This window comes from Rhinopithecus roxellana, chromosome 10 (genome assembly GCF_007565055.1).
Source record: "Rhinopithecus roxellana isolate Shanxi Qingling chromosome 10, ASM756505v1, whole genome shotgun sequence".
In the NCBI taxonomy this organism is placed as follows: Eukaryota; Metazoa; Chordata; class Mammalia; order Primates; family Cercopithecidae; genus Rhinopithecus; species Rhinopithecus roxellana.
The window spans coordinates 8,905,126-8,929,899 of record NC_044558.1 but is presented as its reverse complement, the minus strand read 5'-3'; the positions used below and the strand labels follow the sequence as shown (position 1 = coordinate 8,929,899).

At 47.0% G+C, this 24,774-nt stretch overlaps 1 protein-coding gene across 6 annotated transcripts in view; it reads right to left on the bottom strand.

Moving 5' to 3' along the window:
- Window positions 1-3,255: 3,255 nt before the first annotated feature.
- The window catches only part of ERC1 (ELKS/RAB6-interacting/CAST family member 1), a 540,835-nt gene continuing 519,316 nt past the window's right edge, over window positions 3,256-24,774 (bottom strand). For 5 of the 6 annotated variants that reach the window (XM_030938664.1, XM_010363555.2, XM_010363556.2 and 2 more), the window contains one exon: window positions 8,066-9,039. In XM_030938664.1, coding sequence (XP_030794524.1) covers window positions 8,902-9,039 — 138 coding nt within the window. In that variant the 3' untranslated portion in view covers window positions 8,066-8,901. Of the gene's footprint in view, window positions 9,040-24,774 lie in introns of all 6 variants that reach the window. The other variant, XM_010363554.2, reaches the window with a different exon arrangement.

Below are 24,774 nucleotides of genomic sequence, written 5' to 3'. Positions count from 1 at the left end.
CTGCCTGGATGCAGTAATAAACAACGTCACATGTCAGCTGGCATTTTGTTCACACCTATATCCTAGCACTTAGGGAGGCTGGGGCAGGAGGATCGCCAGAGCTCAGGAGTCAAGACCAGTCTAGGCGACATAGTGAGACCTCATCTCTACAAGAGTTAAAAAATTAGCCGGGTGTGGTGGCGCACACCTGTTACCCCAGCTACGCAGGAGGCTTAGGCCGGAGGATCACTTGAGCCCAGGAGGTCGAGGCTGCAGTGAGCTATGACCGCACCACTGTACTCCAGCCCGGGTGACAGAGCCCGAAGTGTCTCTCCATGCATCAGTAAGAACATTCTCCTCCCCTTAGGGAAGCAGTGTCCCCTCATGTAGCGTCTCTGCACGCGGCCTGGGGAGCCCTCCCTCAGGTCCCAGGCTGGCAACTCCAGAATGGGTGTGACCAGGTGTATTTCCTTTCCTTCGCTTTTTTATATCAGCCCCTGGGGAGGCGTTACCTTGTTGGTAGCTGGGGAAGGGTCAGGACCCGTGGGGCTGTGAGATCGTGTCTCCCAAGCTGGCCTCCTTCCTAGGGCACTGGGGACCTGCTTTCATGCAGCACCTGTGGCCATGGCCACGCCTCGTCGCTCTGAAGCCAGGCAGTAACGCACGTCCTCTGTCCACTTGCTGTCCCGAGCGCCCTCCTTGTACTTTCTTACCTCCCTGGTCTTGCTCATCTGTCTTTTGGACCTCCCTTCATCCCCTTTTCTGGCAAAATCCACCTGTTGAAGTTGTGTGACGAGCACTGCCTGCCCTCGTGCCCCACTGCACTTCACTGGGCTTAGCTGTCCCCAGCAGACTGTCCTCCCCTGGGAGGTGGCCACAGCAGTGGGCTGAAGAACACACACTCTGGAGACAGAGTCGGGTGTGAATTCCAGTCTCACCACGAACATGCTGTGTGATGCTGGGAAGGTCCTGCATCCACTTTGTGCCTCTCCTGTAAAACGGGGTAACAGTACCCGCCTCGTAGGACTGCTATGAAGGTGAACTGCCACCAAACCTGTGCAGTGCTCAGAACTGAAGCTGGCAGGTGGTCCACATGTCACTAGCTTTTATTGTTTGTAGCCTGGAGTGTAGAACACAGGGAAATACAAATTCTGAACGGAGCGCTACGGTGGCCCTGTGTCAATGTGGATTGCTTGGATCTTGTCGGGGGAGAGGCCTGGATGTGTTGTTTGGGCACGTACAATTGCAGGATGTGAATATTTAACTGATTCAGGAAAAATTCAAACACAAGAATAAGGAGAATGGACTTACAAACCCCATGCACCCAGTTCCCCAGCTTCCTAGTTACTTACCTCTGGCCCATCTTTTTGTCTCCACATCCTGCTCCTCACCCTCGCTCCTCCCCGACAGACACGCTGGATTATGTCTGAGCAAATCGCAGATGTGAAGAAAGCAATTTATGCTCTGTGGTCTTAAAGGAAATTTCAAAAAGGAAAAAGATTATCCTACAGCACCTTCATTATGACCTAGGCTGAGGACAGGGATGAAGAAGGCATTCTTTCAGAGGGGAAGGAGAGGCTGGGAGGTCAAGGGGCAGCCCAGGGCTGCAGTCTGCGAGTCTGGGCCCTTTCCAGGACGCCTGGGAAAGCTCACGAACCTCACACCAGCTTCCCCCAGCCCCAGAGCCTAACTAGTTATTTTTGTTTTGAGATAGGGTTTCTCTGCACCTCTAGGCTAGAGTGCAGTGGTGTAATCACTGACGCTCACTGCACCCTCCATCTCCTGGGCTCAAGTCACCCTCTTGCCTCAGCCTCCAGAGCAGCTGGGACTACAGGCACATGCCACCATGCCCTGCTAAAGTTTTAATTTTTTGTAACGGGAGAGGTCTCACTATGTTGTCCAGGCTGGTCTTGAACTCCTCGCCTCAAGCGATCTTCCCACCTTGGCCTCTCAGAGTGTTGGGATGAAAGGTTTCAGCCAGAGCCCCCAGTCCCTAACTAGTTCCTAATCATTTCTGAGGCAGCCTGAGATATTCTGCCTCAAAAATAAAGTACTAGTGATCTTTTCTCAATTCAGAAAAAAAAAAAATTAATGGATGGAATTCTTAAAGTTTCCACAGATTTTCGTCTGTGTTCACTTGCCTGCAACTGGGTGCTGGTAGAATGCAGGGTGAATAAATAGTAAAAAATGAGATGAATGGGAAACCTTGGAAACAGCTGACCAGGGTAATCTGACAGCTTTCTGTGGATACATCTGCTTGTGGTTGTGATTTTATATTGTGCAGAATAATACATGCTCTGCTAGTGAAACTGTTCCTGCTTCATATGATGAAAGTACAAGCAACCTCAGCCCTGCGGCCCTGTCCACAGCGCCCTGTCTCCCACGCACTCCTCCCCTGGCAGAGCTTCCTAACAGCTGCTCTGGCTGCAGAGAGAGAGGCCGGGGAGGGGGACCTGGGCACTGGGAGGGCTGACCAGGAAGAATGAGTTTGGACTCTCTTGCTACAATTCCCAAGAGCCAACACCCAGTGTGTGACAGAATTTACACGGGCGAGGGAAGGAATGCAGGAAGCTGACTTGATTCCTTTCTCGGGTAGACACAGAAGTGTGGCTAAGCAGAAAAGTAATTCTCATAAAAGAAATCCCCCAGAATAATTTCTTACTGAGCATAAGGCCCAAGACAAATACCAAAGCTGGAAATGACAGCCGCGTCCAAGCACAGGGCTTCTCAGCTCCTTTCAGTCTTGGAACTCACACTTGGGTGACACAGCCTGCCCGCCTCAGAGTCAGTGCATCAGAACACGCCCCACGGAAGCCTGAGTCCCAGTTCTGGGCAAAGCCCTCCCTTGATGGCCCGCCCTTACGGCTCTTCTATCTTGGCACGAGAGTAACACCATCCCTCAGTGCTGGGCACCTACTCCAAGCTCTGCGACAGTGAGATCTGACACGGATAACCTGGCCCGGGGCTGAGGGTGTAAAGGAAAAACGGAACTGGGAATTGACTTTGAGAGCTGCCAACCTGGAGATCAGGCGGGAAGGGAGAGGAGGCTCACTCCTCCGAGGTCACAGCAGGCTGGGGGAGGCGGCACCACGCCCGTCAGGGCTGTGTGGGGACTCCCACACCCACGGTCAATCCTGGGACCCTGGCCCGCGGGCTGCCTGCCACTGGAGTTGGCCTCTTGGGGACTGCGGGCCTTGTCCATCTTTTCTAGCATTTGCGGACACATCTTGCTTAGACGAGCAGCTGGGTGAGACTCAAAGGAGGACACAGCACACAGTTTTTAAATAACTTTATAATTTCCTGGTGGATTTAGTTTGTGAATAAAAAAGAAAAAATGAACAAAGTGTTTACAATAATTATCAAGGCAAAGTTGAATATAACACAATTTCTTTGTAATGTCATTATCCTGTCAGTAACACAACTCCAGCAGGAACACACACATACAGTTGAAGGCAGCGGGTGCATTTGCATCACAGACACCACCATGGAGGCTGCTACTGTTACCAAAAGGAACTCAAGCTACAAGGGGGCAGGTGCTCCTCGGCTCCTCCAGTAAAGTGCAACACTTCCTTCCTGTGCCGCAGGGAGCAAGTCACAGGCCCCACTGGACATCCTGCAGTGCCCGGAAGGTGCCCGGGCTAGTCCTGCCATGGGCCAGCAGGCCCGAGTGGGTGGTGCTGCCCTCAGGATGTGTAGCTGCAGTAGGTGGATGCAATACTGGCGTGGCGTGGAAAGAGGGGCTGGACCCAGAGGGCTTGCTTTGGCCGGGGTGGATTCTCTGGCTTTAGTAGGGTTCAATTCCTTTCTTGACAGTGGCTTCTCTGGGCCCAAGAGAGACAGCCTGGGCCTAGGAGATCTGGGGTCGAAAAAAGCTCAAAGGGAAAGAACTGAGGGCCCGAAGCCAGAAGGAACTGACATGGAATACGGTCTGTTCCACCTGGACTGCAAGCTCCAGGCTGGACAGTGCTCACCCGTGCTGGGCGGTCACTGGATGAGATAGCACCATTGGGCAGGAGAGGTCCTGTGGCCTGCTGGGCAGGGCTGCAGGGTCAAGCCCAGGTTACCATGCAGTATTAGGCACACTGAGCTAGGACCCACGTGGGGTGAGGGTGGTTATGGGGTCACAAACTGTGAAACCTTTACCCAGAGGTCCTGAGCATGTATAGGAAAACCCTGGCACAACTGCGCGGCTCTGAGTCCTGGATTCTCGTTCCTGTTGCTCGGCAGGTGTCTCTCGCCCAGGCGGGCACTACCGTGAAGTGTGCTCCACGCTTCCTAAGCTGCCAGCCCGGGGCCACCTACGCCAGCTTGGCAGGAGGAGGGGAGCGTGGCTACCCTGTAACTTGAATTCCTTTATTAACAAGATATTGGTTTGCATGTTTAAAACACAGCTCTTCTTCATTCTACAACTACGTTTTAATCTTTTAATAATCTCAACAGACACAATGTAACTGCCCCGATTCTCTGAATCACACAGACAATCGACAAGCAGAGAAAGAAGAGGGGAGGTGGGATGGGACGAACACCCGCCCCCAAATCAATCCCGAAAACCACTTCCCCCCAGAGTCAGGAGAAGTGCCTACAACAGGGTCACAGCACTTGCCAAACACATTGGAAAAAATCAGGAGACAGGTGGTTACAGTTTTGACACTAAAAAGTCTGGAGACAGTTTTTGCTTAAAAAGAGTAGGTAAAGACAGCCATTTTGTTCAGAAGGATTTCCCTGTAATGTATGTCTTTTCTTGCCTAATTATTCCCTAAGTTGCACGGGGGAAACTCCAGATCCTCTTTAAGACATTCCTTTGAGTGGTTCACGTCCCCTCCTGAGAAGCCCAGGGCTGGCGGTGATGGGTGGGCGGCCTTGCCCTGCGGAGGGCATCTGCGGCACTGCGGTCTCTTCTCTTCCTTCCTCCTCAGTTCCGAACCCAGGCAGGTGAAGATGAGGCCGGGCACAGATGTTAAATTACTGGTATTTGCTGACACGGGGTCCGCTGGGCTTGAGAAATGCCATGTGGTGTCATACTCCACGCAGCGAGGTCTTCCGTGCTTGGCTCTTTCCTCAAAGACTCTGAGGGTAGCCACCAGGCCTACACTCAAGTAACATGGTCAACAGGAGGGCGGTGTGGTCCTCGGAGGAACAGGACTCTGGCAGCAAATCCAAATGCCAGTGGATGGGCAGCCCAGAAACATTTATATTTTGGGTGATACATGATGGTTTCCTGACAACCCTGACCCTCAATAGGGAGGGGTTAGTTCAGCAGGTGGCTAAGACTGTGTCTGTGATGACATCGCCTTCCTCTTCTCCCACTCTGGGGTGGGTGAGTCCGCAAGTTCCTCATGGACAACCAGACTTCAATCGACAGAAAGTGGCAAGTCACAATGCCCCTCTCAACACTGAAGGCGGCCTTGAGTCCAGTCTGCTTTACAAGTTATTTCTAAAACCCAAGTATGAGGAAGTCCGAGAGCCACAGGTAGATCTTCTTTAGATTATAAAGTGCAAGGACAAAGGTTAAAAGGTTAGAGCTGAGATGAATTTGGCGATTCCCATCCATATATATATATATATATTTTTTTAAACGGAGTCTCTGTCACCCAGACTGGAGTGCAGTGACGCGATCTCGGCTCACTGCAGCCTCTGCCTCCCAGGCTCCAGTGATTCTCCTGCCTCCCAAGTAGCTGGGATTACAGGCGTGTGCCACCACGCCTGGCTAATTTTGTATTTTTAGTAGAGTCGGGGTTTTTGTCATCCTGGCCAGGCTGGTCTCGAACTCCTGATCTCAGGTGATCCACCTGCCTCAGCCTCCCAAAGTGCTGGGATTACAGGTGTGAGCCACCGTGGCCGGCCCCATCCATATTTCTTAAATATGTTAAAGCCCGTTCAAAATCTTTTCCATTTCAAATGGTATCAAAGTCCTTGCAAATCTCAACTGATACCTCCTCAGTGATTCAATGAGTACCGGGGGTTAGAGGTATATGAAAACATGAGACACTCATACTGTACTTCTTCAGTTACAAAACCCCGTTGGGATCACACCCGCTCTTCTTCTTGCCCTCTTTATGGTGACACTGATGGGAGGTGCAGATCTTTAGGTGCTAAAGGGCAACTAGACTTGCCAATGGAGGGGTCTGGGGAAAATGAAGGGCAACCTGCATTGCGTTTTCAAGGCTATAAAACTTCAGTAGCAGCTGCATGGCCATATGAAACCACGACTACTAGGAGAGGGGCGTGGCATGACGAGTCCTAGTGTGACAGGAGTGGCACATTTGGTTAAGTGTTGGTTCAATGATTTAGACTCAATGAGATACTCTGAATGCTACAAACTGCATCCACTCTGCCCTACAGCACAAAGGCAGGCCACGTTTATTACTGAACTCTTAGGCAGTCTCCACATCATTTGAGAAGCCAGAATAGTGCCCAAGAAGGGTCAAGATTCCTTGCTGTTCATAGAGACCAGACAGATGATATCTGTCCCAGAAATTTTTCTTCTCAGAAGCACCGTCACAGAGGGCTTCCTTCCATCAGTTGTTCCGGGGGGACAGTGATGGAGAATATTGAGATGAAGAGGAGCGTCACACACCCAGTGGCTGAGAGTGGCAGGTGCTGCACCTGATGAGAAAGGCCACGTGGGTGGATCTGGGGCACCTGCTTGATGCCTTCCTGGATAGACCAGGGAGAGAGCAGCTGGCCAGTGCCAGTGCCAGGCCACTTGTGTAGGCATGGCCTCGCCTGCTTTCTTGGTTCCACTGTGGCCCTGTGAAGGCTGTGATCATACCCTAGTGCTTTACATTAAGGTGGATAAAGTGAGATTCTAATACTCCTGCCTTTCAGTACTGGGAGCTTTCTATATGGTTTATGGGCACTGCAATAAACAGAACTGAGGTAACTGACCACAAACGACCACCACTTACTATCTAACCCCTGCACCCCTCTCTGGCCAGCCTGGCGATCAGGAAGCATCTCAGTAAGAGGTTTATGAGCAGAGTCCATTTAAACCTTCGATAAGAAACATGCCACAGTTTCCTCTCACAGGAGAGGGTTGTTTCACAGCAGGGAAAAGGGTAGCTGCAGATCTGACCGCATCAGTTAATGGGACAGTCAAGGGCTGGTGGTGGGAAGTTCCTGGACTGATGAGGCGGTGCTGACTCTGCAGACTTTAAATTCTCGGAGCAAGTGGGAAAGGAGAGGAGAAAATGCAAAAAGAAACAACGAGTCCAGCAACTCTTTTCAGGAGATGTGAGTGTCTGCTGGGCTCTGGGGTAGAGATGGTCAAAGAACTAGATTTGGGTTAAGTGGTTTACTTCCTCGTGCCTAATTATTTACGACTCTGTTGTCTACGCTTGGGAAAATGTCCTTAACAATGCCAATACCTTCAACTGGACTTGCAGTCTTGGGGTCAGCTTTCTGATTGGCAACATGAAGCTGGCTGAATTCTACAAGGTACATGCAGATGTCAGCAAATGGCCACCCACAAGTAGATACTCAGAGCCCTCTAAGGGCAAAAACAAACAGCCAAAATCCAGAATCATCAAATGGAATCCCAAAGGCAAGTGGGTGACTGAGCCCCCCAAACTCACGAATTCCATTAGGGAACTTTTCTAGAAAACATACCTTAAGATCGGGGAGGGGAAGGACATGCTATTTACTGCTTTGACTTCAGCTGGTATGTCTCACAGAATCCACTGCACCTCTCCCTTACTGAGAAGTGGCCTTTTCAAGGATGGATGACTTGCACACAGTAGGCATTTCATAAATATTCTCTGAATGAAATAATCGAGGAAGGAATGTGTGTAGGACAAGAAACCTTCATTTATGCCAGAAGAAGGTTCCAGGTAATACATGAGGCTGAGGTTCTGAGAGGATGAGTCTAGGGCAAAGCTAGCAGGCAGAGTGAGGGATCAAAACTTCAGCAGCCACTGGGCTGCAGGAGCTCGGGATGCGGGTGCTGGGAAAGCAGGCAGCCTCCTGGAGGTGTTCAGGGGAAAACAGCCCAACCCTGAGGCACGGGCATCTGCTATGGGGCAAAGTTGCAAGTGGGGACAACAGGGCCTCGTATGTCACCTTTGTATGTTCTCTTTTTAATTTTTTGTAGAGACAGGGTCTCGCTATGTTGCCCTGGATGGTGCTCTTTTAACCTCACATGTTCTCCTTCAGTTAGAGACATTTGATCCAATTGTATGATAAGGTCAACAGTCTCAAACAGGAGAGACTGGTGGAGAACACCTTACACCATCTTCTTGTTAACTGGCTGAGGAACAGAGTAAGGAAGGCTGGGACAGACAGTCAGGGCTGGGTGAAGACTCAGACCTTGGGGGACGAGTGCTCCCAAGCCATCGTGGGGCCTGCTCACGGCTCCCCGGTATAAAGCATCTCATGTGGAAAGTAAGCAGAAGAGACAGTGAAAAGAAGAGTCGATTTTCTCTTCCCTTCCCCCTTCTCTTTTTCTCATCTTTTTGAGATTGTTTTTTACCCTTTTAGGAGAAAGCACCTATTGTGATATTAGATCACTCAGCTCTCTGGTCCACTGGAGGCATCCTCTCAGCCCGTTGAACTCCAAGTACATTCCTGGTTTCATTCGCACGTCACAGGACAGGAGATGAGAGGCTCCTCTGCTCCATGGCCCTCTGTCAGGGCCGAGCCACCAGCTTCCACAGTCACTGTTGACGACCAGGTGGCAGTTCTTCAGAGACATTCACCTTTTATCTACCCTGGACATCAAGGTTAGTGTAGAGACCACATCCAAAGCAGGAAGGCAGAGAAAGATGGCAGATGTAGAGACGGTGCTGGAATCACACTTCTTCAAGTGAGCAAGATGGGATGAAGTTTGTAGTGTTTGGTGCCAAGAAGGTTCCGGGCGCCTGTTCCTTGTAGTTCTCCTTTCTTGGCCCCTGGGTTGACTACCTCAGGCTTCCCCACAAAGCAGGGTCAAGAGGACTCTTCCAGGGCGTTGACCACTTGCTCTAGGATGTCGGGACAATGGTCTGCTATCTGCTGAAGAATGGCGTTGGCAAACTCCTGCAGTTCTGCATTGTCCCGTTCACCTTTCTCTAGCTCATCCTGAAGCTGAAAGGGAAAGGAGAGACGGATTTCAGATACAACAATCTCACTTGCACTGAGCTAAGAATTATGTTTCATCAATACACGACAGAGAAGGCACTTTCGATGTGAAGTCTCTCTGCATGAACACTAACCATAAGAAAAGTGTAAGAGTAAGGATCGAATGTGTCTTCATGCAAGTGAGGCCCAAAAAGTCACTGGTTCTAGGCCCAAAGCTGATTATTTTTGCAGAGCTGTGGCTTTAGCCCTGGCCTCTCACTCTAAACAGAATGTTCTCTCCACCAAGTCACAGGCTCACGAACCTGCGTGAGAGTGGGAGAGAGGGGCATGGTGATCTCAGATAGGATCTCAACCTTGAGGAGTGACCCTTGCCCTGAGGGAACTTACAATTTAAAGGACTTCTCCATTTGCTGTGTGTCACTTTCATTCGGTACATTAGCCTGCCCCACCTGAGGCCTGCTGATTTAGCTGAAGAGATTACTCTGAGAAACACAAGATAATCCCTTTGCTTAGAAGTAAGTATATTTCTAACTTCCTGTTGTTTTTAACAACCTCTTTCCCATTCCTTCAAGCGTTTTCACCGACATTTACTGAGCGCTACTCTGTGCTCGGTGCTGAAAGCTGAAGGGATTCGGTCCTTGTCCTAAAGACCCATTTAGGTGAATGGAGACAAGCACGTAAACAGATAAACGACCACCCAGCAGAGTGAGGCCACAGCTGAGGCTTGAGCATGTGCTGTGGCAGCCCGAAGAGCGACTGTCTCACCCCGGAGGAATCTGAGGAAACGCTACGAAAGAGGCATGGGGTCTGGATCTTGAGAGCTGACTAGAGTCTGTCTGGGAGATCAAAGACAGAGGAGGCTTAGAGCAAAAGAACAAAGGCTGATGCGTGGAGCTAGGACAGGCCTGGCCCAGATCTTGCAAAAAGGGAAGCCTCAGGATGGCAGGAATGTAAGGCACAGGGAGTGGGTGGAGAATGACAGGAAATGGAGCTGAAAACACACGCGAGGGCCGGACTGAGCATGTGAAGTGAGGGAGTTCCAGTGTGATCTGCTTCAAAACCAAACCCAAAGCAAAACCACAAAAAGGAAGTCCACGAACTTTTAAATGGTCCAGTGACATGAGCACCTTCACTTTCTTAGACTGAGCAGAAGGAAGAGTGACCAAGGGCAGCTCCTGCGCCGAGCCCAGGTCGGGGTTAGGCGGGGCTGACGCGAGGGAGGGTCGGGACGTGGAAAGGAACACACGGGTCTGAGCATCTTCAAAGGCAGGACTAAAAGGAGGAGGCGTTAAGTGAGGGAGAACCGGAGAATCATTTCTGACAGTTCTAGCTGGGGATAACTGGACAAATAAGACCGAAAATGTAGGAGGCAGAGCAGGTTTTAGGAAAGAAAGGAGGAAAATTAAAAACGGCGTATAAAGTGTAGTTAAGAACACAGGCTCTGGAGTTAGGCTGCCTGGGTTTCAAGGGCAGTTCTGCCAATGAGTTATCTGATCTTGACTTCTCCGAGTCTCAGTTTCCTCATCTGTAAAATGAGGCAATAATAACCATGTCAGGCCAATGTCTTCAAGTTTAATTTTTTGGAGAGATGGGAGTCTATGTTGCCTACGCTTGTCTTGAATGCCTGGGCTCAAGTAATCCTCCTGCCTCTGCCTCAGCCTCCCAAAGTGCTGAGATTACAGAAGTGAGCTCCTGTGCTACCTCATATGGCTGTTTTAAGGATTTAATGAGACAGTCATATAAAGTGCAATGTAATGCCTAACAAATAGAAAATGCCTGACAAATATGAGGTGTTCTGTTATTAAATGGATAAGATCACCCAGCAAGAGCATATAGATTAAAAAGCAAAAAGGGAGCTTGGTACAGCGGTGCACGCCTGTAATCCCAGCTACTCGGGAGGCTGAGGGTGCGGGAATCGTTTGAGCCCAGGAGTTTGAGTCCAGCCTGGGCAACATAGTGAGACCCCATCTATCTTTCTTTTCTTTCTCTCTCTCTTTTTTTTTCTTTTTTGAGATGGAGTCTGCTCTGTCGCCCAGGCTGGAGTGCAGTGGCGCAATCTCAGCTCACTGCAACCTCCGCCTCCTGAGTTCACGCCATTCTCCTGTCTCAGCCTCCCAAGTAGCTGGGACTACAGGCACCTGCCACCTCGCTCAGCTAATTTTTTATATTTTTAGTAGAGACGGAGTTTCACCGTGTTAGCCAGGATGGTCTCGATCTCCTGACCTCGTGATCCGCCCGTCTCGGCCTCCCAAAGTGCTGAGATTACAGGCGTGAGCCTCTTTCTCTCTTTCCTTTCCTTTCTTTCTTTTTCTTTCCTTCTTTCCTTCCTTCCTCCCTTCCTCCCTCCTTCCCTCTCTCCCTTCTTCTCTCTCTCTCTCTCTATTAATTTGAGACAGGGTCTCCCTCGGTTGTCCAGGCTGGAGTGCAGTGGTTTGATCAGGCTTGCTGTGGCCTCGACCTCCTGAGCTCCTGTGATCCTCCTGCTGCAGCCTCCCAAGTAGCCGGCATTACAGATGTGTACCACCATGCCTGGCTAATTTTTGTATTTCTTTTTTCTTTTCTTTTTCTTTTTTTTTTTAGAAGTGGGGTCTAACTATGTTGCCCAGGCTGGTCTTGAAACCCCTGGCCTCAAGTGACCCTCCTGCCTTGGCCTCCCAAAATGTTGAGATTACAGGTGTGAGCCACCACACCCAGCTGAGATTCCATCTTAAAACAAGCAAAAAAAAAAAAAAAAAAAAAAAGAAATCTAGATGCTTGGCACCATAAGACAGGGCAAGAAAAAAAGAAAAGAAAAAAAGAATCCAGATGCTCTGAGTCAAGAATTAGCACAGTGCTTCTTAAATATATCAGAGTTAAGAATAGACCTAGTAATCTTCTTTCTGCTAAACGGTGACTAACAGACCAGGACACTGAGGGGCCAGATTTAGACGACATTGCCTTGATGTATCTCAAGCTCTGGCTGTGCCACATGAATAAGAATAATAGGGAAAGCTAGGAGGCTGGGTACCTTGTAAATACAGCTGCATAGAAAACACCCCAGAAATGCTGCTAAGTGAAAAGGCTACAAACTTTAAAGTCTCAGCAGAACTGACACCAAACAAGTTACAGAAGAGGTTGTGTGTGGTGCTGCTTCAGTAGCTCGATTCCAGCTTGATCCTTCCTGGGAATATTCCAGACAATTCTAGTTTATATTCTGAGCCAGGTATCTCTTCTTCACTCTCTATAAGTCACTTATTTATTTCCCATGAAATAGTCTTTATTCCAGCCGGGCACGGTGGCTTACGCCTGTAATCCCAGCACTTTGGGAGGCAGAGGCGGGTGGATCACTTGAGGTCAGGAGTTCGAGACCAGCCTGGCCAACATGGTGAAACCTCGCCTCTACTAAAAATACAAAAATTAGCCGGGCGTGGTGGCGGGCACCTGTAGTCCCAGCTACTTGGGAGGCTGTGTCAGGAGAATCGCTTGAACCCAGGAAGCGGAGGTTGCAGTGAGCCGAGATCGCACCACTGTACTCCAGTCTTGGTGACAGAGCGAGACTCTATCTCAAAAATAAAATAAAATAAAATAAAGTAAAAAGTGCTTCACAAATACTGTAAAAACTTTGGAAAATAAAAAAAAACAAGAAAAAAATCACCCCAAATATTACCATCATCTAGAGATAACCACTGCTATATATTTTATCATGCCTTATTCGAGGCTTTATTTATGTCTGTATTTGTGTGTATAATACATTTCCAAAGAAATCCTAAAGGTTCTTTTTGGAATTTGATAATGGATTCTAACATTTATCCTGAAGTATAAACATAGAGAAGAGTCAAGAAAATATTTTAAAGAAAGAAGAGTGATATTAAGACTTGCTTTACCAAATAAAACATGCCATAAAAGTACAATAATTAGAAGAGTATTGGGTTGATACCATTAAAGGAGTGGGATTTAGGATATGACCAGGAGGCATATGAAGTCAATGAACTGTACTGGGTCAGCTGGGCCCATTTATGGTTGTATTCTTGCTCATACCATACAGCAACATAAATTCCAAACTGGTTAAAGATGTATAATTAAAACCTATGCTGTGAAAATACTGAAAGTAAACTTAAGAGCATATTTTTTATAATCTTAGGATGGGAGACAGAAAAGTATTTTTAGCTTTATTTTGGGGAGGAGGGTAGGTGCTTTTAAATTCAGAAGTCATAAACGAATATAAGGGCAAGTTGGACTATTTAGAAATTTAAAATGTCTATGGAGACAGAAGAGCTATAAATGTAATTAAAGTACAAATGATGGCTTGAAAAACATAATAAATACAAAACAAAAAGACAAAGGATTGACATCAATGTATTATGAAGTGGTACTATAAGCCTAAAAACCTATAACCTAATAGAAAAACAAGCAGAGAATATGAACAAAAAACTCACAGAAGAAATACAAATGGCTAACAAGCACAAAAATAATACCCAACTTCATTAATAATTAAATATGGCCAGACGCAGTGGCTCACGCTTGTAATCCCAGCACTTTAGGAGGCCAAAGTGAGCAGATCACGAGGTCAGGAGTTTAAGATCAGTCTGGCCAATATAGTGAAACTCTGTCTCTACTAAAAATACAGAAATTAGCTGGGCGTGGTGGCGGGTGCCTATAATCCCAGCTACTTGGGTGGCAGAGGCAGAAGAATTGCTTGAATCCAGGAGGTGGAGGTTGCAGTGGGCCAGGATCACGCCACTGCACTCCAGCCTGGGTGACAAAGTGAGACTCTGTCTCAGAAAAAAAAAGAAATATTGACCAGGTGTGGGGACTCACACCTGTAACCCCAGCACTTTGGGAGGCTGAGGCAGGCAGATCACTTGAGCCCAGGAGATAAAAGACCAGCCTGGGCAACATAGAGAGATCCTATCTCTACAAAAAATTAAAATGAAAAAATTGGTCAGGTGTGGTTGTGCATGCCTGTAGTTCTCGCCACTCTGGAGGCTGAGGTGGGAGGAACTCTTGAGCCCAGGAGGTTGAGGCTGCAATGAGCTATATGATTGTATTGCTGCACTCTAGCCTGGGCAACACAGCGAGACCCTGTCTCAAAAAAAGAACAAGAAGACCCAGCGCGGTGGCTCATGCCTGTAATCCCAGCACTTTGGGAGGCTGAGGCGGGCAGATCACGAGGTCAGGAGATCGAGACCAGCCTGATCAGCATGGGGAAACCCCATCTCTACTAAAAAAAAAAACAAAAAATTAGCTGGGCATGGTGGTGGGCACCTGTAATCCCAGCTACTCAGGAGGCTGAGGCAGGAGAATTGCTTGAACCCGGGAGGTGGAGCTTGCAGTGAGCCGAGATTGCACCACTGCACTCCAGCCTGGGCAACAGAGTGAGACTCTGTCTCAAAAAAAAAAAAAAAAGGAAAAGGAAAACTCAAAACAAACAAACAAGAAATATAAACTACACAAGATAGGTTTATGTTTTTCCCCGATCACACGGGCAGACATTTTGAGGTCACTGACAATCAGAGTTGATTAAGGCATGGGAAGTGGGACACTGAAGCAATGACCTGTGGGACAACTGTTAGTAGGGGAGAAATTTGGTCTCATCAGCCAAATTTAATTCTATATTTCCTTTGACCAAATAATTCTACTTTTAGAGTATATTCAATAGAAACACCAGTAAGAAATTTAAGAATCTATGTACACGTATGTTTACTAAGGCAATTTGTGGGAACAAAGAATTTTTTTTTCTTTTCTTTTTTTTTTTTTTTGAGACAGAGTCTCACTCTGTCACCCAGGCTGGAGTGCAGGGGTGCGATCTCGGCTCACTGCAAGCTCCACATCCCGGGTTCACCCCATTCTCCTGCCTCAGCCTCCCGAGTAGCTGGGACTACAGGTGCCGCCACCACGCCCGGCTAGTTTTTTATATTTTTAGTAGAGACGGGGTTTCACTGTATTAGCCAGGATGGTCTTGATCTCCTGACCTTGTGATCCGCCCGCCTCAGCCTCCAAAAGTGATGAGATTACAGGCGTGAGCCACCGCGCCCAGTTGGAACAAAGAGTTTTTAAAGACCTCAGTGAGGCCGGGCGTGGTAGTTCACGCCTGTAATCCTAGCACTTTGGGAGGTAGGCGGATCACTTGAGGTCAGGAGTTTGAGGCCAGCCTGGCCAACATGGTGAAACCCCATCTCTACTAAAAATACAAAAAAAAATCAGTCACATGTGGTGGTGAGCGCCTGTAGTCCCAGCTACTCAGGAAGCTGAGGCACAAAAAAGCTTGAACCCCGGAGGCAGAGGCTGCAGTGAGGCGAGATCGTGCTACTGTACTCCAGCCTGGGTGACAGAGCAGAGACTCTGTCTCCAAAAAAAAAAAAAAAAAAGCCCTCAGTGGATGGAAGGAGTTTCAATTTTACTTTACATACTTCAGTACTGTTTACAGCACAAGCAACATCAATTTTGCAATAATAGACGAAAATATGTAACATAAATAATAAACACCCTTTAAAACTGTATATACTTTTAAAGGCAAAATTCTGATACTCTACAACCTTAAGGAGGCAAAAATTGAAGTGTATAAAATATCCACTCAAAAAGTATTAACTGGGCCGGGCGCGGTGGCTCAAGCCTGTAATCCCAGCACTTTGGGAGGCCGAGACGGGCGGATCACGAGGTCAGGAGATCGAGACCATCCTGGCTAACACGGTGAAACCCCGTCTCTACTAAAAATACAAAAACTAGCCGGGCGAAGTGGCGGGCGCCTGTAGTCCCAGCTACTCGGGAGGCTGAGGCAGGAGAATGGCGTAAACTCGGGAGGCGGAGCTTGCAGTGAGCTGAGATCTGGCCACTGCACTCCAGTCCGGGCGACAGAGCGAGACTCCGCCTCAAAAAAAAAAAAAAAAAAAAAAAGTATTAACTGACTGGCCAATAAAAAGGAACAAAGTTCTGACACGTTACATTATGTAAAGCTACACTACGTAAAGTATACAAAAACATGACGCTAAATGAAAGAAGCCGGTCTCAAAAGACCACATATTGTAAGATTCTATTCTTGTTTTAGTTTTGAGACAGGGTCTCATTCTGTTGCTCAGGCTGGAGTGCAGTGGCAAATCTCAGCTCACTGCAACCTCCACCTCCCAGACTCAAGTGATCCTCCCGTGTTAGACTCCCAAGTAGCTGGGACTATATGCAAATGCCACTACACCTGGCTAATTTTTGTATTTTTTTGTAGAGATGGGTGTTTTGCCACGTTGCCCAGGCTGGACTCGAACTCCTGGGCTCAAGCCATCTGCCCACCTTGGTCTCCCAAAGTGCTGGGATTACAGGCGTGAGCCACCATGCCCAGCCTGATTCCATTCTTAATGAAATTCCAGAGTAGCCGAATCCAGAGTTGGGAAGTAAGAGTAGCAGCTGCGTGAGGCTGGGGCAGGATGGGGTGATTGGCAGTGACTGCTAATGGGTGGGGGTTTCCTTTTGGGGTGACAAAAATGCTCGAAAATTGACTATGGTGATGGCTGCACAACTCTGAGAACACACTAAACCTACTGAATTATGTACCCGCAATGGGTGAGTTGTATGTATGTAAATTATATCTCAATAAAACTATAAAAAAATTGGCTGGGCACAGTGGCTCACGTCTGTAATTCCAGCATTATGGGAGGCCGAGGTGGGCAGATTACTTGAGATCAGGAGTTCGAGACCAGCCTGCCCAACATGGTGAAACCCCATCTACCAAAAATACAAAAAATTAGCCGAGAGTGGTGGCGGGTGCCTGTAATCCCAGCTACTCAGGAGGCTGAGGCAGGAGAATCACTTGAACCCGGGAGGCGGAGCTTGCAGTGAGCCGAGATGGTGCCATTGCACTCCAGCCTGGGTGACAAGAGCGAGACTCCGTCTCAAAAAAAAAAAAAAAAAAAAAAGCAACAACAAAAAACTCTTTAAAAAAATTGACTGAGTGCTCTACGCAAAACAGTGTAGTAACTGCCACAAAGAGGTAGAGATAAAATGCTACTGCCTTCAGTCTGGACAGAAAGGAAGGCGGGGTGGGGGTGGGTATTTTCTTGCCAGCAGGGGACAGAAAAGGGTCATTTCAATGGAAACACAGTATGAGGTGAGGCACAGAGGAGGAAAGGCACTGGGCTGCTCACTGCAGTTCTGGAGCACGGAATCACTGGCTCTTGACGGAAGCAATTCCAGCTCTTCAAGAGAGACAAAAGGCCCTGGGCTGGCCAGACATGGGCATCACTCCTGAGCAGACCCCCATTCCATTACACAGTTTCGGCGAGGCCACACCTAAGGGCACTGTGTTCCGTTTCAGACACCTCATTACTAGAAAAATGGAGACAAACTGGAGTAAGTTCAAAGAAAAATGGCAGCATGACTAAGAAGCTGAAAGAATCATTTTATGAGGCAGGATTAGAAAAACTAAACATGTAGACCTGAACTACGTAAAAAGGAAGGGCAGGGAAATGTGATTATTACCTACAAATGCCAGGAGGGTGTAAACAAGAAGGGGGACGAGTGATTTAGCACTGGAGGAGGAAGTATAACAAGAAGCGGTGGAATAAGATTAAGGTGAAAAAAAAAAATAGAGGCAGACTAGAAGGCTACGCTTTCTCCAGGGTCTAATGTATGCTATGCCTGGGAAAAGGTGTTTAAAAATAGAGGGAATCACAGAATTGAAAAGTTTAGAGAAGGAAGTGTTCCTTCACTAGTTGGAGTTGCTTTCCATCTGGTAGGCCTTTCTCTGTTCTCCAGGGATTAGGCACGGTTCACGTTTTATCTGAAAGCAGTATTACACGTGGGCACAGCTGAGTAGGGATACATTTCACCGGTACTTGATCCATTCTATTTTTTCTCGTTTTGAAAGAATCTCAAGGATCAACTCTCTTGTGTAACTGTGATTACTTTTAAAATGTGATTTTTATTTTGTTGACTTTGATTGTAAAGCTTTAGTCATTCTGAAGTCAAAGGAGTACAGGCGTGTTGTTAAAGCTTTTAGATCGCTTAGGAAAGATAGGCAATGTGGGAAACCAAACTAAAAACTTAGATGAATGTGTTATACAGCACAGGTGTGAAAACAAAACCTGAAATGGACTAGCATCTCATTATACTAAAATGCAGCAGCGCCCCCTTGTCCGCGGTTTCCGTTTCCACGCTTTTAATTACCCTCAGTCAACTGTGATCTGGAAATATTAAATGGAAAATTCCAGAAATAAACAATTCATAAGTTTCACAGTGCATGCTGTTCTGAGTATTGTTATCACTGTCCTAGTTTACTATTAATCTCTGACTGTACCTAATTTATAAACTAAACTTTATCTCGGGTATGTATGTACAGGAGAAAACAGGATCTACAGGCTCCAGTACCATCTACAGTTTCAGCATCCACTGGGGGCCCTGCAACATATCTCCACAGTAAAGGTGGGTATCTGCATTTCTTTGCCATGTGCATCCCATGAAAAGAGGCAGGTTTTGCATGGCCTTGGGATGCAATGGATTCTGTGGATAAGTTGGGAAAGACGTGTATTAGCGTCTGAAACTTCCCCTAACAGATACTGCTCGAGGTATTCTTGCTCTCTTCGACTCCCTGCCCGCTACCCACGCCCCTTCCCACACCTCCCACACCTGCTTGTCTTCCTCACCTCCTCTTCAAGGCAGGCCCCTTAAGGCTTAAAACCAGAAAAGAATTTCCCAAAGAGTACAAATTGAATTGTGATTTAATGAAAGTGCTCATTACATTCTAGTCACAATGAATTGATTCCTTCTTTCCCCTTCCTTTTATTGACTTGTTAAGGCTACAAAGCCAAATGTAGTAGATCTAAGGAGTAATCCAATGGGATTTTCCATTTCCCACTGTCCATTTTCTAATACTGCCAAGTAATCCCACCACCGCAAGTCTTACGGTGAAACACATTGTCTTCTTGTTGACTTTATTAAAAACACCACAATTATGGGCAGCACGTAAGCTCACCCTATCAGTCCCCTAGATACGCAGATGCCATGTTCTGTGCATGTGCTGAAAGCTTTGTATCTAAACACAAACAATAACAAAACATCTAAACACACTCCCAGAGTAAACCAATTATCGCTCAACTGCAAAACAAGTTTGTTCCCATGAATTCTGCCAGCCCTTTCTATAACTTAAGCATGAAGTCTCGTATCTCAGCACCTTAGTCTCCTCCATTATAACATTTCTACTACGAAATGTTCCTCAAGCCTCCCGGGCACTGCAAGATTTTGTGAAAAAGCCCCTTTCCACCAAACCTTACTTTAAGACACTCTGGAGGAAAGGACTGTTGGAATGACACATGTACAAATACGCACCTCCGGTAGAGAAAATGTGGAATACGCTCTGTTAAAATAGCATGTGCTGTATTCCAGGGTGGAGGTGTGAAAACAGCCATGAGGGCAGCAGGGCTTGCTGCTGCTCTTAGTGCAAAGGGCATGGCTCACGGTGGCTCTGTGCTGCCGACTATGTGAGCACCCAGGGAGTCCGAGGTAACGTGTGCTGGACCCATCCTGCCTCAAAATTACCCCACCTGGCTTCTCCAGGGTGGCAGCGTTCCCTGCCCACACTCGAGCTGACTCTCCATGTCTCTGTCCCTTCAGTGAACTCTGTGTTTCCAACCCCTCCCCGCCCCTGGTCTTTCACTGTGGCTTCTGAGGGCACTGAATCCCGCCCGTCCTGAAAAGACTTTCGGAATCTCAATCTCTCAAGCGTAGAAGCTTTTCTCTTCCTGTAACGAAATTTCTCAAAAGAAGAGTCTACATGTGTCACCTGCATTTCTGAGTTCTCTCCTTAATAACTAAGAATTTAGTTTCTGCTATTTCACTGAAGTTGCTCTCGAAAGATTACAAAAGCCTCTCTAATGAAACTATAAAATATTTGGAGAAATTAAAAATGTCTTAAATGGAGGAATAAACATAATTAAGGATTCCAAGCCTCAATTCTGCAAAGGTGTGAATTCTGCCTCAACTAATCTCTACAGTCGATGCAAGCCAAATCGAAACTGGCAGGTGTGTATGTGAATAGACGGGCTGATTCCAAAGAGTAAGTGAAAATGCAGAGAACCAAGAACAGCGAAGACGGCCACCAAGAATGAAGCTACACAAACGTTCCTCTCTGGAAGAAGACTGTCACTGCAAGGTGGCAGCAATGAACATACGCAACACTGGCACAAGAGCAGATACACAGACCAATGGGACAAAAAGAGAACATGGAAAAACCCTACACATATATGGCCACTTGACTGTGCAGTGGGGCAAGGATGGTCTTTCTGATAAATGGTGGGACTATATGCAAAACAAATTTGGATTTCTACCTCACACCATTCACAAACATCAATTCATGATGAATACATATATAAATGTGAAGGGTGGAACAATAAAGCATTTACAAGAAAATGTAAGAGACCATCTTTAGGGAATATAAAGATTTCTTAAACAGAACACAGAAAGCAATAATCACAAAAAGAAAAAATTGATAAACTGATCTACATTAAAATTAAGGATTTCTGTCTCTCTTTTTTTTTTTTGAGACGGAGCCTCGCTCTGTCGCCCAGGCTGGAGTGCAGTGGCGTGATCTTGGCTCACTGCAAGCTCCGCCTCCCGGGTTCCCGCCATTCTCCTGCCTCAGCCTCCCGAGTAGCTGGGACTACAGGCGCCGCCACCACACCTGGCTAATTTTTTGTATTTTTAGTAGAGATGGGGTTTCACCATGTTAGCCAGGATGGTCTTGATCTCCTGACTTCGTGATCGGCCCACCTCAGCCTCCCAAAGTGCTGGGATTACAGGTATGAGCCACCGCGCGTGGCCAGATTTCTGTCTCTTAAAAGACACCATTAAAAGAGTGAAAAGGGCAGTCCACAGATAGAAGATACATATCTGATGTATGCATATCCATAATATATAACTCCTATAAAGCAGTAACAACAGTTAATAATGAAAAACAGGCAAGACATTTGAATGACCACTTCACAGGAGTATACTGAAATGGTTAACAGACATATAAGGCCGGGCGCGGTGGCTCAAGCCTGTAATCCCAGCACTTTGGGAGGCCGAGACGGGCGGATCACGAGGTCAGGAGATCGAGACCATCCTGGCTAATACGGTGAAACCCCGTCTCTACTAGAAAATACAAAAAACTAGCCGGGCGAGGTGGCGGGCGCCTGTAGTCCCAGCTACTTGGGAGGCTGAGGCAGGAGAATGGCGTGAACCCGGGAGGCGGAGCTTGCAGTGAGCTGAGATCCGGCCACTGCACTCCAGCCTGGGCGACAGAGGGAGACTCCATCTCAAAAAAAAAAAAAAAGAAAAACAAACAAACAAACAAACAAAAAAAACCAGACATATAAAAAGGTGGATAACTCATTCGCCATCAGGAAAATACAAGTTAAAATCACAAGGAGATACCACTAAATGCCCACCAGAATGGCTGAAATTTAAAGACACACAATACCAAGTGCTGACAAGGATGTGGAACCACTTGATCTCTCCCACACTCCTGGGGGGAGTGTAAATGGGCATGACCACTTTAGAAAAACATCTGGCAGTATCTACCAAAGTTCAATGCCAAGGCTGAACACGTGGACTCGCAGGTACATGTAAATTCACCTGAAGACACTGATAAGAGTATTAAAACCTGGGAACAACCCGAATGTCCATACTGAATGAGAAATAGATGATAAATAATTTGTGGCACATTCATACAATGGAGTATCATAGAGCAATGAGATTGAATGAAGCGTATGTCTAACAAAACAGATGCAGCCCATAAACACAACGCTGAATGACAGAAGTCAGACGTAATAGAGTCTATATGGTATGATTCCAGGCATAGAAAGTTTAAAAACAGGCAGAACTAATCTGTGGGGTTTGAGGGCAGGCTACCCTTGGAGGAGGAGGAGTGACTGGAAGGAGGATGACAAGGGGCTTCTAGGCACTGATAACATTCTGCTGCTTGTTCCAAGAATTTGCTATATGAGTAATTCAGCTATATACATATGATTTGTGTACTTTTCTGTATGCAAGTTATATTTCAAAAATTAAGAAAAAAAAACCCCACCAAGGACCCCCAAGGATTATCTAACTGTACGATCCAATCTGACCCGAAAACACCTGCTAGGCTGTCTGCCCTAGAGGCCCCCAACACCCACGTTTCCAGTTCTCTGCCTGCCCCAACATTTCTTCCCTGTCCCGGTGCTGTTCCTATTCTTTCTGCTCAGTCTCACATGTGCAGGGGTTTCCTGAGGTCTAAGGAGACTGTCCACTGTTCTTCCTCTTAGATCCTCTGCTTAGGGAACCTTGTTTACTTTTAGCTTTAAAAGGGGGGATGATAATAACAGCAACTAACTTACTGGGCATTTATTATGGGCCAAGTATTATTCTAAGTGCTTTAGGGCATTAACACATTTAATCCACTTTCTTTCAAATTTATTTATTTTGAGGTAGGTGTTTTATTAAATTTTTTTAAATCACAGAAAAATCACAAGTATACAAAACAAACTGGCATTATAACTCTTCTATGTCCGCATCTAAATATAACCACTACGAAGGTGGATCCACACAGTTATAACCGTAGCTTCTTTCTCTACTGAGTTTCAGACGCACATCTTTCCAGTGCCTGATAAACATCCCTTGGTGAATGCTGCCTTTACACATCAAATCATACTGTTCATACTATTTAATGAATTGTTCGTTTCACCTAATAATTAAACAGTTTTTCATGTGATAAAATATTCTTCTAAAATGATTCATAACGGGCTGCTTTGTAATCCATTTTATTAATATATTATAATTTAACTCCAATAGACATTTAGTTTGTTCTCAAGTTTTCATTACTATATTGATGTATTATATTTTCCCATATGTAAATCTTTGCATGTCTATGATTTCTTACTTAAAATTCCTGTGTACAGCTTTTGAGTGTAAAATTCCCGTGTACAGCTACAAAGGGTGTAGACCTGTGTACAGCTTTTGACAAGTAACTGGACCATTCTAGAATAGCTGTACTAATACTCAGCCCGTAAGTAAGAAATAAAGCTGCCCATTTTCCCACTCTCTCAACATACTAGGGACTCCAACCAACCAACCAATCCCAACCTTCCCAATAAGACAGCACTGTTTTCATCTGCAGTTCTTTCCATCTGTAGTGAAGTCAAAAGTTGGCGTAAAACATTAAAAAACATATTTATTGGCCACTTCTTCTGTGAGTTTCCTATTAATGCTCTTTCCAGATCATGTTTCTTCTAATTTAGTTTTTTCTTTTGAAGAGAAAGAGTCTCGCTCTGTTGCCCAGGCTGGAGTGCAGTGGAGTGATCATAGCTCACCGCAGCCTCCAACTCCTGGCCTCAAGTGATCCTCCTGCGTTAGCTTCCCGAGTAGCTAGGACTACAGGAGAGCGCCACCACGCCTGGTTAAGTTTTTTTTTTTTTCTTTTTCTTTGAGATGGAGTCTCGCTCTGTCGCCCAGGCTAGAGTGCTGTGGCGCGATCTCGGCTCGCTGCAAGCTCTGCCTCCCGGGTTCACGCCATTCTCCTGCCTCAGCCTTCTGAGTAGCTGGGACCACAGGTGCCCGCCACCACGCCCGCCTAATTGCTTTTGTATTATTAGTAGAGGGGGGGTTTCGCTGTGTTAGCCAGGATGGTCTCGATCTCCTGACCTTGTGATCCACCCACCTTGGGCTCCCAAAGTGCTAGGATTACAGGCGTGAGCCACGCCTCCTGGCTTTTTTTTTAAATTTAATTTAATTTAATTTAATTTTTTTTTTTGAGACGGAGTCTCGCTCTATCGCCCGGGCTGGAGTGCAGTGGCCGGATCTCAGCTCACTGCAAGCTCCGCCTCCCGGGTTCACGCCATTCTCCTGCCTCAGCCTCCCGAGTAGCTGGGACTACAGGCGCCCGCCACCTCGCCCGGCTAGTTTTTTGTATTTTTTAGTAGAGACGGGGTTTCATGGTGTTAGCCAGGATGGTCTCGATCTCCTGACCTCGTGATCCGGCCATCTCGGCCTCCCAAAGTGCTGGGATTACAGGCTTGAGCCACCGTGCCCGGCCTTTTTTTTTTTTTTTTTAAAGAGATAGTTTCACTATGTTGCCCAGGCTGCTCTTCAACTCCTGGCCTTAAGCAATCCTCCCACTTCAGCCTCCCATAATGTTGAAATTACAGGTGTGAGCCATCACACCTAGCCTAGTTTTTTCATTTCTGATATCCTTGTTACAATCCTAATTCAAGCTCTGATGTCCTACCATCTTGCAATAGCTTCATAACCACTTCAACCCTGGTGTGAGAGAATCTTTCTAAAAGAGGCTGGAACAGTTCCCTCCTCCTCCTCCTCCAATATCTTAAACGATTTCCTTCCTACAAAAGAAAAGACAGGCCGGGCGCGGTGGCTCAAGCCTGTAATCCCAGCACTTTGGGAGGCCGAGACGGGCGGATCACGAGGTCAGGAGATCGAGACCATCCTGGCTAACATGGTGAAACCCCGTCTCTACTAAAAAACACACACAAAAAAACTAGCCAGGCGAGGTGGCAGGCGCCTCTAGTCCCAGCTACTCGGGAGGCTGAGGCAGGAGAATGGCGTAAACCCGGGAGGCGGGGCTTGCAGTGAGCTGAGATCCGGCCACTGCACTCCAGCCTGGGCAACAGAGCGAGACTCCGTCTCAAAAAAAAAAAAAAAAAAAAGAAAAGACGAAGTGTTTTGGCCTGGGAGCTACTGCTCCAACTTCATCTCCTGGTACATTCCTGCCATTCCCTGTCTTTGCTTTTCCCTTTCTCTCATTCT